Here is an 11,944-nt window from a genome sequence, read left to right on the forward strand (position 1 = left end):
ATGCTTGCATATTCTCAACTTTCGCTTTCTCTAACAAAGCTGTTGACAGTGCAGTGTAGCGCTTTAATTCGAAGCCGAGATCACAGAGCCACATTGTTAGATCTCATAAACCAAAAAGAGATTGTCGGGGATCTTCTTAACCAGCTTTGGCTCACTTCACAGAGGCGAAATAAAGGGCGTCCAGCACAGGTAAGTAAGGCTATTTAGCCTTCTTTTGGCTAAGGAACTATGTGAGCCCTTTAATGCTGTTATCTTCTTCTAACCTCTGCAATAGTTCCATTCAACATCTCTATCTTCTCGTCTTTGGCCTAGTATCCAGAAGTTATTAGTTATACGGGCGATATCTTGCAATGTTGAATGTCCTTGATCCGCTTTTCTATGAACATCCAGACACTAGCTGCGACAAACATGGGCAAGCAGGAACTCACTGAAAGCATGCAGAAGTTACTGACTGTCATGCAAAGACTAGACGAGAAAATAGCACCGCTGTTAGAAACAGACGGCGAGCTCTTCAATAGAAGGTGCGACACTTGATCGGCTTAAGTTGCAGAAACTCTGATCCAATCATGATAAATAGTTGACTCGTTTGTTTGCGCTCTCCCATCACAGTTGCGACGTTACAGGAGTAATTCGCTTGTTCTTGAATTGTCATTAGGTGGGGCTTTCTGTCGCGAGCAGGTCTATGGGATAAAAGCCACTTCATGAGACAAATTGAGAAGTACTTCCTTTCTCCCCTTTGAAATGCAATCTTAATCCACAATCATATACAGGAGCAATCAAGAATCTCATGGTTTGGCTCAACATTTAACAAAATGCAGGTATGCTGATATCTACACGTCAAGAGTTTCAAACTTCCTACACTACACGCCCTTCATTTGCTTCCGGTCGCAGGAACAGGTACAGTAATCGCCTCAGCTTCTCTCATTTCCCCTTTTTCCTGCTCGGACTTGTGCTGACACGGTTCACGTTTGTGTTCTTTCGATGCAGTCGCTTGCGCACGACTCTTGTCCTCAAAAGCATTGGCCGATCAAGGTGCTCTCGGTCGATAACTAGGATCGAACGTGTCATTGCAGCATTACGATGAAGTCGGATTCGGCGGCACAGAGGAGTGTGTGCATGTGCTGAAGAACGACAGTAGTTGGTGTGAACAATGTACCTTGTACAATACAGACAATGGGTGAAAATTGCCTCCTGTAGTGCTACTTTGACCGTCTCCAACAGATGCTTGTATCTGGTCTAAACTTTTATCCAATCAATCCCAATAGAACTTACCTAACTTTTTATTCAAATCTCATGACAATCTTTTTCTTTTCTTCTTTTTTTTTGTATTTTGTGTGTTCCTGAAAAATAAGAGGAAATTTTTAATTGATGGGTTATAAGAACATCGCCGACATCGAAAGTCAAGCAAGAGAAAATGTCATATAATATCCATGTATGTAATTCATCAATCATAAAGCTGATTCAAAGAAATTTCATTAAATTTGGATGCGAAAAACACAACCCTTCATACGTTAATCCTGCTGAGTTGTATTCGGAAAATTTGAGAAAAAACATTTATCGCCTTTTTTCCAGAACCTGCTTGATTATTATGCAAGAAGTTAGCTTTTCTTTGTTTCCTTTTCGTTGAAATTATTTAGTGAAAACAGAAAGTAAATGTCACCCTGCTAAAAAGAGTTTTTTCACTCATTGAGACTGTTGTTCAATTTATACTATACATATTTATATAACAAAAACGTTCAAATAAGAAAATATAATCAAAGATGAAATGATAATAATAAAATGATCAATGTCCCTAAAAAAATCCTTGCTGTTTTGTTGATGAAAAATTACCGAAACTTTTTATTTATTTATACTACTTCATCATATTACATCAGTAAATTGCCCTTGATAAAAGACAATTTTTAGGGTTTTACTCCAAAGAAAAGAAAAGGCTTTGCAATGCTTAGGGATAATAATACAAATAATCACGAATGTTGGCCTGACATGCAATGTGATCCCTTCACTTTTAATTTGTTCAATATAGTCCGTGAATTTTACCACGGTATGCACTATGGTCCCTAAAATTTTAACATATTCAACGTGGTCCTCGAAATTTTGGTATATGTTTAATTTTGCCCTTGAACTATATGAAAATATTCAATGTTGTCCTTCCATTAACGAAATAAGATCGAACATTTTGACAGCCCGATGACTAAATTGAACATGTACAAAAAATTCAAGGACGGCATAACATATTAAGCTAAAGTTCAAATACCATATTTAACAAAATTAAAAATTCATGGATCGAATTTTACGCTGAACCAAAATTAAGGGATCATTCGTGTCATCTTTGCTTAATACACCTTAAAACAAGCAAAACGAGCCCTAAACCGTGACGTAGCCTCCTCCGTCTTCCTCCTCCTCCTCCTCCTCCTTCAGCCTCAGCCCCCTAGGGTTTCGAATCGCCTGCGCCATCTCCATCTCCTTCATCTCCTCCTTCATCTTCCAACGAAAGGGTCGATGGAGAACTTCGCGTACGGCTACCCAGTATCGCCTGAAATCGTGGGCTGACGCGCGATTCCGGTGAAACCCCACCCTGGTTTCGATCCTTCTTGCTGTTTGATTGGTCCTCGGCCCTCGGCCCTCGGACCCTCCTTGGGCCATGGCGGCGAAGAAGGTGATAGCGATATGCCAGTCGGGGGGCGAGTTCGTGGCCGACAAGGACGGGGCGCTGTCCTACGCCGGGGGCGAGGCGTACGCGATCGACATCGACCAGCAGACCCAGCTGGACGACTTCAGGGCGGAGGTCGCCGAGATGTTCGGCTGCGGCGCCGCCGACGCGATGACGATCAAGTACTTCCTCCCCGGGAACAAGAAGACCCTGATCACGATCTCCAAAGACAAGGACTTGCAGCGGATGGTGAGCTTCCTCGGGGATTCCGGCACCGTCGACGTGTTCGTGATGTCGGAGGAAGCCGCGGCCGGGAACCTGTCCAACATGCCCGCTAGTAGGTAGTGATTACTGGGTCCTCTCTATTTGTTCGGTATTGTGCAGCTGGGTTGTCAATCCGACATTTTGATTTTCCGATGAGTTGTGGTGATTGAACTGGACATTGTGATGTTACCCTTGTGAACTGATGCCAACAATGAGAATAATTGCTGTATGTGTTGAAGGGTCTTAGGCTGAGATACTTGAGGCGCTTGGCTGTGCAGGTCGAGCAGGACGACGGTGTCGGAACAGGTGGTTCCACTGGTCGTGCCCGTCGATGCGGCGTACGATATGACCAACACGAGCGACCGGCTTGACTTGGACGTGTGCGATGGGCGGCCTCTATGCAGCATCCCCGCGAGTTCCAGTGATGAGAAGCATCGTAGAGCCGCGACGCAGTGGGAGAATACCATCACGGGTGTGGATCAAAGGTTTAATAGCTTTAGCGAGTTCAGAGAAGCCTTGCATAAATACTCGATAGCGCATGGCTTCGCTTACAGATATAAGAAGAACGACAGTCATCGTGTTAGCGTGAAATGCAAGTCCGAGGGTTGCCCGTGGCGGATATATGCGTCTAGGCTAGCAACGACTCAGTTGGTTTGCATCAAGAAAATGAATGCGGAGCATACATGTGAAGGAGCCACTGTTAAAGCTGGGTATCGGGCAACAAGAGGCTGGGTTGGGAGCATTATAAAGGAAAAGTTGAAAGTTTCTCCGAATTATAGGCCAAAAGACATTGCTGATGATATCCGGAGGGAGTATGGTATTCAATTGAATTATTCTCAAGCATGGCGTGCAAAAGAAATTGCGAGGGAGCAGCTTCAAGGCTCCTATAAAGAGGCTTATAAACTTTTGCCCTTTTTCTGTGATAAGATAAAGGAAACGAATCCAGGCAGCTTCGCTTCCTTTACAACCAAGGAGGACTCGAGCTTCCACCGTCTATTTGTCTCATTTCATGCCTCGATATCCGGCTTCCAACAGGGTTGTCGCCCTCTTCTGTTTCTCGATAGCACAGTTCTTAACTCAAAATACCAGGGAATGCTCTTGTCTGCTACGTCTATTGATGGGGACGACGGAATATTTCCTGTAGCTATTGCCGTAGTAGATGATGAAACTGAGGATAACTGGCATTGGTTTCTGCAAGAGCTGAAATCTGCAATTTCCACCTCTCAGCAGATCACTTTTGTTGCAGATTTTCAGAATGGATTGAAGAAATCTCTGGCTGAGATATTTGACAACTGCTGCCACAGCTACTGCCTGCGCCATCTCGTTGAAAAACTTAACAAGGATTTGAAGGGGCAGTTTTCTCATGAAGCAAGGCGATTCATGATTAATGATTTTTATGCTGCGGCTCATGCACCAAGGCTTGAGGGGTTTCAGCGTGCAGTTGAGAACATAAGGGGTATTTCTCCCGATGCTTACGATTGGGTTGTACAGAGTGAGCCGGAGCATTGGGCGAATGCGTTCTTCGCCGGAGCAAGGTATAACCACATGACATCAGACTTCGGGCAAGAGTTCTATAGTTGGGTATCAGAGGCACACGAACTGCCGATCACACAGATGATTGATACTTTACGAGGAAGGATGATGGAATCCATATATGCACGTCGAGTTGATTCCAGTCAGTGGGGGTCGAAGTTAACCCTGTCTATGGAGGAGAAGCTCCAAATGGAAGCTTCACTGTCGCATTCACTTCAGGTGTTACTCTCGGAAGGTAGCACCTTTGAAGTTCGTGGAGATTCTGTTGATATTGTCGATGTCGATCATTGGGACTGCAGCTGTAAGGGATGGCAACTGACAGGTTTGCCCTGTTGCCATGCTATTGCCGTCTTCGACTGCATCGACAGAAGCACTTATGACTTCTGCTCCAGATACTTCACGGTCGAAACTTACCGCCTTACCTATGCTGAGTCAATAAACCCCGTCCCGAACGTAGATAAGCCGGTTTTGAGCGAATCGGCTGAAGCAGTTGTTACCGTGACTCCACCTCCTACGAAACGGCCACCTGGCCGGCCGAAGATGAAGCCGTTTGAATCGGTAGACCTGATTAAACGCCAACTCCAGTGCAGCAAGTGCAAAGGCCTTGGCCATAATAAAAAGACGTGCAGGGCCTCTCCCTAGTCCACATTGTAAGATAGAGTAAGCAAATATTCTCCTCTGGAGGGTTACTCTGTTTCCAAATCCAAGAATTATGTTATCTGCCAGGCTAATGTAAAGAAATTCTTTTCTATGCTAAATGAACTTAAATGTGGTTTGGAACAGGATCCGGGGTTATCCACTGAACATAGGACTGATTGCTGTGGAGACATGGGGAAACACAGAAACCGCGATGCTTGGTGGTTGGTGAACTGCATTTCAAGAAAGAAAGATGTAAATGCTGTATTTGAATTTTGCTTCTGATTGTTAGAGATAGATCTCAAAACACTTTTCTTAGGAATCTAGGAGTCCTTGAAGCTTCTTGCCAGTCAAGTTTTTTACTGTTCTTCTTGCAGGTAGGCAGAGAAATAGCTATTTATCCTATTGAATTCGATCCATTTGTTTTTCCCTGCACTTGGAAATAACTTGTGCTTGCTCATGCCTGTCTAAGACATGCATTTGCTTTGAGGGTTTTAAGACTTGTGTTGGAAAGAAGGATATCATCGTCTCTTTTCTTTGCTGCCTTTTCACTGTTTTGAGGTCATTATTTCTTTTCTGGGTTTTATAAGTTTGGATCCCTTGACTTTAATCTTAAGCTCAGGCAACAAGTTTGTTCCGGTATTAGGCTCCGTTTGGTATTCGAAAAACATTTATCTAAATATTATCACTTGAATTGCTTATAAAAGTGAATGAATGAAAAATATTTTCATTGAAACCATCTTGATCTTTAATCTTATGTTGTGAGCAGAGCATAATTTGAGAGCAAGTGGATACGATAATCAAATCACTAGATGTGACACGACAATCGAATCTCTTTGATCATCACGGGAGGATCACTCACCTCACTATACTATCGAAAGAAAGGGTGTGCAAAACGGACCGCCCAAATCAGGATCTACTCAGAACGAACCGGCTGGTTTGGTCAGGTTCCTGAGAGAGTCGGTCTAGTTCCTGCTTTCTAAAAGTGGGACCGATGTCTAGGCGGTCCGGTTCCCGGTTTCAAAGAGAACCGGACTGACTACACATACCTTTTTTTTTTATTTCTTCAAAAAAACTAGTAAAATACGAATCAAACTCTAAGTGTAGCACGTTTTTTTTATTTGTCTTCACTTAATTCAACACAAAAAGATAATATCAAATAGTGGGAAAAAAAATAGTGACCGGTTCCATTGGACCGGACCAGAACCAGTGGTCTAGTCCAGTTCCCCGTTTCACCTCGGAACTGGATCGGACCGGGAACTGATCACCTCTAATCAAAAGTGTCATATTCGATCTTTCCATAGTGCAATAAATTTCGATTAGTAAGGTTGCTACTTGCTAGGAATGTAACGGCAGAGTATTTCGTCTTCACTTTTGTATATACGTATCTACAAATGTAGGAATACCCTTTCTTTTTAACGAATTATAACGTGAAAAGGTGGGATCAAAGAAGTTTAATTTTGGTACTGAAAGCGAATACAACGAGAAATTCTCGTTAATAATCTTCTCTTTAACGCAACTTTTTGTGCCTAGGATTATATGCACCCTGCGGGGAAGCACTAGAAAGTGCTTCCTCCGTGCCTCGCTTGACCTGCCGAGACAGCAAGCCAGAACATGGAGCCGACACTTGGAAACGTCCGACACGTGGCAAGCCCACGGCATCCCCCTCGCCACGTGGCTAGACACCTGTCGCGTGCCATGTCCCCACTATCTTTTAGGGGCTAGACACCTGTCGCGTGCCATGTCCCCACTATCTTTTACCGCCTTTTGTACACGCTTTAAAAAAACCGATGCACCTAAAGTTATGTCCCTCTGCGAACATCTCCGAAGACTAGAAGGAAGAAAACTTCCAAAAACTTGTAAACTCCGTATTGGTTTTGTTGCATCCATTCATGGCTTCAGGAAGGCCCTTTTGGCTCTTTGTGATGGCCGTTGCGGTGGCGTTGGCGGTTCTCGCCCCCGGATGCGGCAGCACCGGGGTCGGGCACATGCCTTCGACGAAGGAGGAGGGCGAGGCCTTCAAGGAGTTCAAGGTGAAGACGGAGCGAGCAGGCGAGAAGGCTGCAGATGCCGGGAAAGAGGCGAAGGAGGCCTTGGAGACGTGGACCGAGTGGGTGAAGGAGAAGCTCTCGGAAGGTCTGGGGTTCAAGCAGGACGAGACCAAAGAGAGCGCCGCGAAAAGAGCCTCTGATAAGGCCGCTGATACTGCCAAGACCGCCAAAGACAAGGTCCAGGACATGGCCTCTGGTTAGTACGATGATTGTTGTTGCGTTCGTGAACTTTACTTTCCAACTTCATGCGAATCGTCGGTTATGGTGTTGATGTTGAACACTTCGAAACTTAGATTTTTGTTTCAAATGTTATCATGAGTAGGAGCTGGTCACTATGCAGCAGAGAAGGCCAGCAACGTGAAGAACACGGCATCCGAGAAAGCTGAGGAAGCCAAGAGAGCTATGGCCGAGAAGTCAAGCGAGCTGAAGGACACGGCCGCCAAGAAGGCTGAGCAAGTCAAGAATGCGGCTAAGGAAAAGACCGAGCACATCAAGAACACGGCGAGTGCCACAACCCAAGAAGCAAAGGAAAAGGCCGAGTCTGCCGCCAAAACGGCAGCAGAGAAGGTAGAAGAGTCGAGGGAGAAGGCCGCGGAGAAGGCAGAAGAGTCGAAGGAGAAGGCGGCACAGAGGACCGTGCAAGCAAAAGAGAAGGCAGCCAAGGCAACCGAGCAAACGAAGCAGAAGGCATCCGAAATGACGGCACAAGCGAGGGAGAAGGCTGCAGAGACAGCAAAGAGGGCCTCGCACGAGGGGAAGAGGAAGCAAGACGAGGCCGAGGAGCACTTGAGCTGGGCCAAAGAGAAGGCCAAGGAAGGCTATGAAGCGGCCAAGGCCAAAGCCAGCGAGACGCTTGAAGCCACGAAGCACAAGTCTCAGGAGACCAGGGACACTTTGGCCGGCAAAGGCCGCGATGCAGAGGAGCTTTGACAGAGACTGATTTGGCGGCTTCTCTGATGACATTTGGGTTATTTTTCTTGAAGATCGTAAGGGCTCTATGAGTTTGGCAAGTACATGTTGATGTGTTTAACCAAGGATGTCCATGTTTTCTTGTATACTTTTTGATGTTCAATAACACGAGAACTTTGGTACAACAAAATGTCTTCCTAAAATGCTTGACCTTTTGGTTAGTGCAATTCTCCAAATGCATGAATCATGTCTCAACATAACGAGATAGGCTGAGAGCAAACGTGGGGAAACTCTATCATCCGTCTTGGCCAGTGTCATGAGAAGTGGTCGAGCCTCAGCTGAGTAGTTGAACTTGATAAAGACCAAAGAGAAGGCTGATCTGTATCAGCCAAATGCTTATATAATCAAAGTGAATTAGAATGGTTGTACACGGGTTGACAATCTACATTCGCAGATGTCACTATATGCAGAAGCAAATGCTTTTGTTGACAATCTACAAAGGGGTTGACAATCTCTGTCGTTGTTGACAAGTACAGGTACGTATCACTAGTATCTACAAGAGAAGAGCAGTTACCAGCTTTTAACTATTGCTGGGGTTCTTCGGCAGTGGTCGGGATTAGCCCGGCGATGTCATCCATGTGAAGCTTCTCGTTCAGCATCGCCTTGTATTCGTCGTCTCTGTCTTCCAGACTCCTCATTAGTTCAACCTGTGTGCAGAGAAACATCAAACCAAGGACCCCTTAATCTGGCTATGTTGTAACTTCAAGTGATGGGTAAGATGAAGCATGATATTTTAAGACAAGAATGCATAGCAAGCGAGCAAGAACGATTAAGCACGCATGAAAGAATGGAAAGAGGGGTGAAAGGAAGTCGGAAACGAGCCGGCGGCACATCTGGCTGCTGCGATAAAGCATGCAGGCACAGAGAGAATGGATAGAAAAATCTTCGAGACATGATCATCGTCATTGGATTTGGCAATTACAGAGAGAACGGATAGAAAAATCTTCGAGACATGATCATTGTCATTGGATTTGGCAATTCGCATAGACGTAGCATAGTTAAAACGATCGTTCATGAGTGACTCATTTAACGAGACAACAAAGAAACCTGCCTTAACACACTCTCTGTTTAGTTAGTTAGATATGTGCTTACCGCAGAAATCGCAAGTGAAGCCGTGGAAGGGAGAGGAAGATTGTTACCTGCTTTTGGAATGCGTCGAACTCGTCGGAGCTCAGGGAACCATCACTGTTGGCATCGAGGAGCTGCATCATCTCTCGCGCATCATCCCCAGGGGCTCCGAGCTCTTCCATCACTTCCGTGAGTTCTTCTATGCTGATCCTACCATCTCCATTCTTGTCAAGAAGGCAGAAGACGCGATCTCTCCGGTCAATCTCCATTTCCTTGTGATTCAGTGATGGGAGGTCTTGAAGGCGCATAGCAGCGAGCTCTGCCGCAGCCAACATTATCGCCTTCAGCCGTTTTGCCTGAGCATCAAAGAGAGAGAGAGTCACTTCTTTGTCGAGGCGCCTCTCATGCCATTGTTTACAAACATGAAAAAGTAGAAATGCATACAAGAGTAGAATACAACCTCCTCAGGATCGGTGAGTCCGCTTTTATAAAAAGAGTGAGATGCTGTTCCGCCGGCTGCCAACATGTCCATCTCCGTAGTCCGTATCTGTATTTCCATCAATGGTCGAGCTTGGCCATTCTCGCTCACATCGACGGCCATGTGTAAGCTTTGATAGCCATTAAATTTGGGCCTCGAGATGTAGTCTTTTGTTCTGTGAGGCATTTCTTTCCACAAACTCTGGACAATTTCCCGTGTTCTGTAGCACGCTCTTTCGCCTGTCTCAGTCATATCTGGTCCTGACTTTGGCTTCAGTATAACTCGCAAGCCTAGAATATCATTCACTTCCTCTGGTTTCCTCCCATCTCGCAAGAGCTTCTTCATAGTGCTGTAGCGGCTCTTATATCGACCTAGAACCAAAATATCATCCACCATATTGGCCAGAAGGGAATCATCCCATAAAGATTGAAGCAGCTGCTCTTTGTAAATTTCTATCAAGGGCTTGCTTCCAGTTTCATGGCTTCTTAACCATTTCTCAACATAGAGGTAGGAGTAAGGGAACAGGTACTGGAACGAGAGATCCTCTAGCTCCAGAGATAAGAAGTCAGTCCTCAGTGCATGTGCTAACGGCGCATGCACTTTCATGACCTCAAGAGAGACAATTTGCTGTTGATACCTCGGCAGGTAATTCAAATGCCTCATCATATCGAGTTTCAGAGCCAGGTCGAGAACCACGGCTCTTGTATCGTAGAATGTGAGGCAGAATTTCCTCAGGGCAGCGGCACTTTCATCATCCAACACATCAACTTTCGAGGGGAAGTTCTTGACTCGCAAGCTCTCGTGCAGCAGATGAGCTGTCCCCGTGCCAATCCGGTCTCTCACTTCATGGATGGACACCGCTCCTGCTTCAAGAACTTCTCTGAGGATGCCGGCTGATATTACCTCCGCATCCATCTATCATTGTACATGATAGGGAGTAGAAAAACAAAGCTGCTTTACAATTTCATCTCGGGAAGAATATGCAGAAGGAAGGTTGAAAGCCAAGTGAAAGATTCTGAGACAAGAAGTTAAAAAAATGCCAATTTGAATGGATGGTATTCATATATAGCAAGGTGTCAGTCTGAAGTAGACATTTGATGTATTGTTACAACGCAGATTTACTAGCTTGCAGGAGAACTCTTATCTTTTCTCAAACATGAGTCCTGACAGCGCAATCTAACACTACAAAACTTGAGATTCTGAGAAACTCACTAAGCCCCAATGAGGCCAGAAAATCTCCAACAGGGAGACTACACCTGAAGAGAACAAGATAAGTCACCAGCATGATTGACTGGGCATAAACATACAGCAACTTGAAAATGAGGCTCACCCAACCCCCTCGGCCACTCGGCTTTGGTGCAACTTGAAAGAATGTCTACAAAAGAATACGAAATTGCGTATAGAACTTCCGCATTTCGCTTCCCCTGAAACTAGACTATTGCAGAATTTCTCTTTCTTTACTAATCTCGCCCCCTCCCCCCCAAAACAAATCAAGTTTTTGATGGCCCACTGCTGTTGCATTACATAGATCGCGTGCGGTCGCAATGCATAATGTCAATTACTATGAATCAATAAGCTATCACAAAATGAACTAATAGAAGCTAAAAAGTAAAGGATACCAAGCTCAATCACGATCATCGGAACACAAACCCACGAAGAGAAATTTTCAAGAACCTGAAGATCGGCGAGAATGACGGCGACGCTGAGAGCCCTCGAGAGAGGAGGGCGGCCGTCGGGGCCGAGAGGCGAGCTCTGCAACATGGGGATGGCGAGCTTGAGCGCCTTGAACAGTATCCGGGAGGACCTCGTGGACAGCGACACCCCGCTCTTCATCCTCTCCGTCAGCTCGTTGAACGCCCCCACCAGCTCCACCACCATCTTCCCCCCCGCGTGCTCCAGCGCCACGGCCGCGTTCTCCGCCGGCGGCGACGAGACGCAGGCTCCCGCTCCTCCCGCAGCCGCCGCCGCCGCCGGAGGAGCCCGTCGGGACGGGGAGCGGGCCTTCGGGCAGAGAGGGAAGATGGGTGTCGGGCGGGGGGTCGAAGGAGCGAGCTTGGCGAGCCGGAGGTCGTGCGGAGCGCAGCGGAGCTCCATGCGGAAGACGACGATGGCAAGTGGCGAGTGGCTCCTGTGGCTGCGCTTTGTTTGTTTGTTCAAGGTGGGATTTTTAATCATTTCTAGTCTTGCCCATTAACCTTCGACACTGTCTGTGCGCGTGAATCTTGAACGAAACAAGAACATGGCCGTCGCTGGTTTCTGTTCTCGCCAAAAGTGTCCAAACAAGAAGGCCTCAAG

General features: G+C 46.1%; 3 protein-coding genes across 5 annotated transcripts; 2 read left to right on the forward strand and 1 right to left on the reverse strand.

Moving 5' to 3' along the window:
- The first annotated feature begins 2,362 nt into the window (after positions 1 to 2,362).
- On the forward strand, positions 2,363 to 5,612 carry LOC115690608 (uncharacterized). 3 transcript variants are annotated; one of them, XM_056312196.1, is made up of 4 exons: positions 2,364 to 2,991; positions 3,193 to 3,399; positions 3,469 to 5,107; positions 5,231 to 5,612. In XM_056312196.1, the coding sequence occupies exons 1-3, from the start codon at positions 2,642 to 2,644 to the stop codon at positions 5,087 to 5,089; spliced, it is 2,178 nt and encodes a 725-aa protein (XP_056168171.1). In that variant the 5' UTR covers positions 2,364 to 2,641; the 3' UTR covers positions 5,090 to 5,107; positions 5,231 to 5,612. The 3 variants fall into 3 exon arrangements, with proteins under 3 accessions (XP_030472879.1, XP_056168171.1, XP_030472877.1); XM_030617019.2 differs by having other exon boundaries at positions 2,363 to 2,991; positions 3,193 to 5,097; XM_030617017.2 differs by having other exon boundaries at positions 2,365 to 2,991; positions 3,193 to 5,107.
- A 1,271-nt stretch (positions 5,613 to 6,883) lies between these two features.
- LOC115690627 (late embryogenesis abundant protein D-29) lies at positions 6,884 to 10,841 on the forward strand. Its single transcript, XM_030617039.2, has 2 exons — positions 6,884 to 7,330; positions 7,457 to 10,841. The coding sequence occupies exons 1-2, from the start codon at positions 6,976 to 6,978 to the stop codon at positions 8,062 to 8,064; spliced, it is 963 nt and encodes a 320-aa protein (XP_030472899.1). The 5' UTR covers positions 6,884 to 6,975; the 3' UTR covers positions 8,065 to 10,841.
- LOC115690632 (probable GTP diphosphokinase CRSH, chloroplastic) lies at positions 8,401 to 11,837 on the reverse strand. The gene is made up of 4 exons (XM_030617047.2): positions 11,324 to 11,837; positions 9,632 to 10,564; positions 9,243 to 9,527; positions 8,401 to 8,750 (listed from the first exon to the last, which is right to left on the reverse strand). The coding sequence occupies exons 1-4, from the start codon at positions 11,822 to 11,824 to the stop codon at positions 8,628 to 8,630; spliced, it is 1,842 nt and encodes a 613-aa protein (XP_030472907.2). The 5' UTR covers positions 11,825 to 11,837; the 3' UTR covers positions 8,401 to 8,627.
- Between the last annotated feature and the right edge of the window lie 107 nt (positions 11,838 to 11,944).

Source organism: Syzygium oleosum, unplaced genomic scaffold (assembly GCF_021117445.2).
Source record: "Syzygium oleosum isolate NSW1041296 unplaced genomic scaffold, Sole_v2.1 Sole_v2.06, whole genome shotgun sequence".
NCBI lineage: Eukaryota > Viridiplantae > Streptophyta > Magnoliopsida > Myrtales > Myrtaceae > Syzygium > Syzygium oleosum.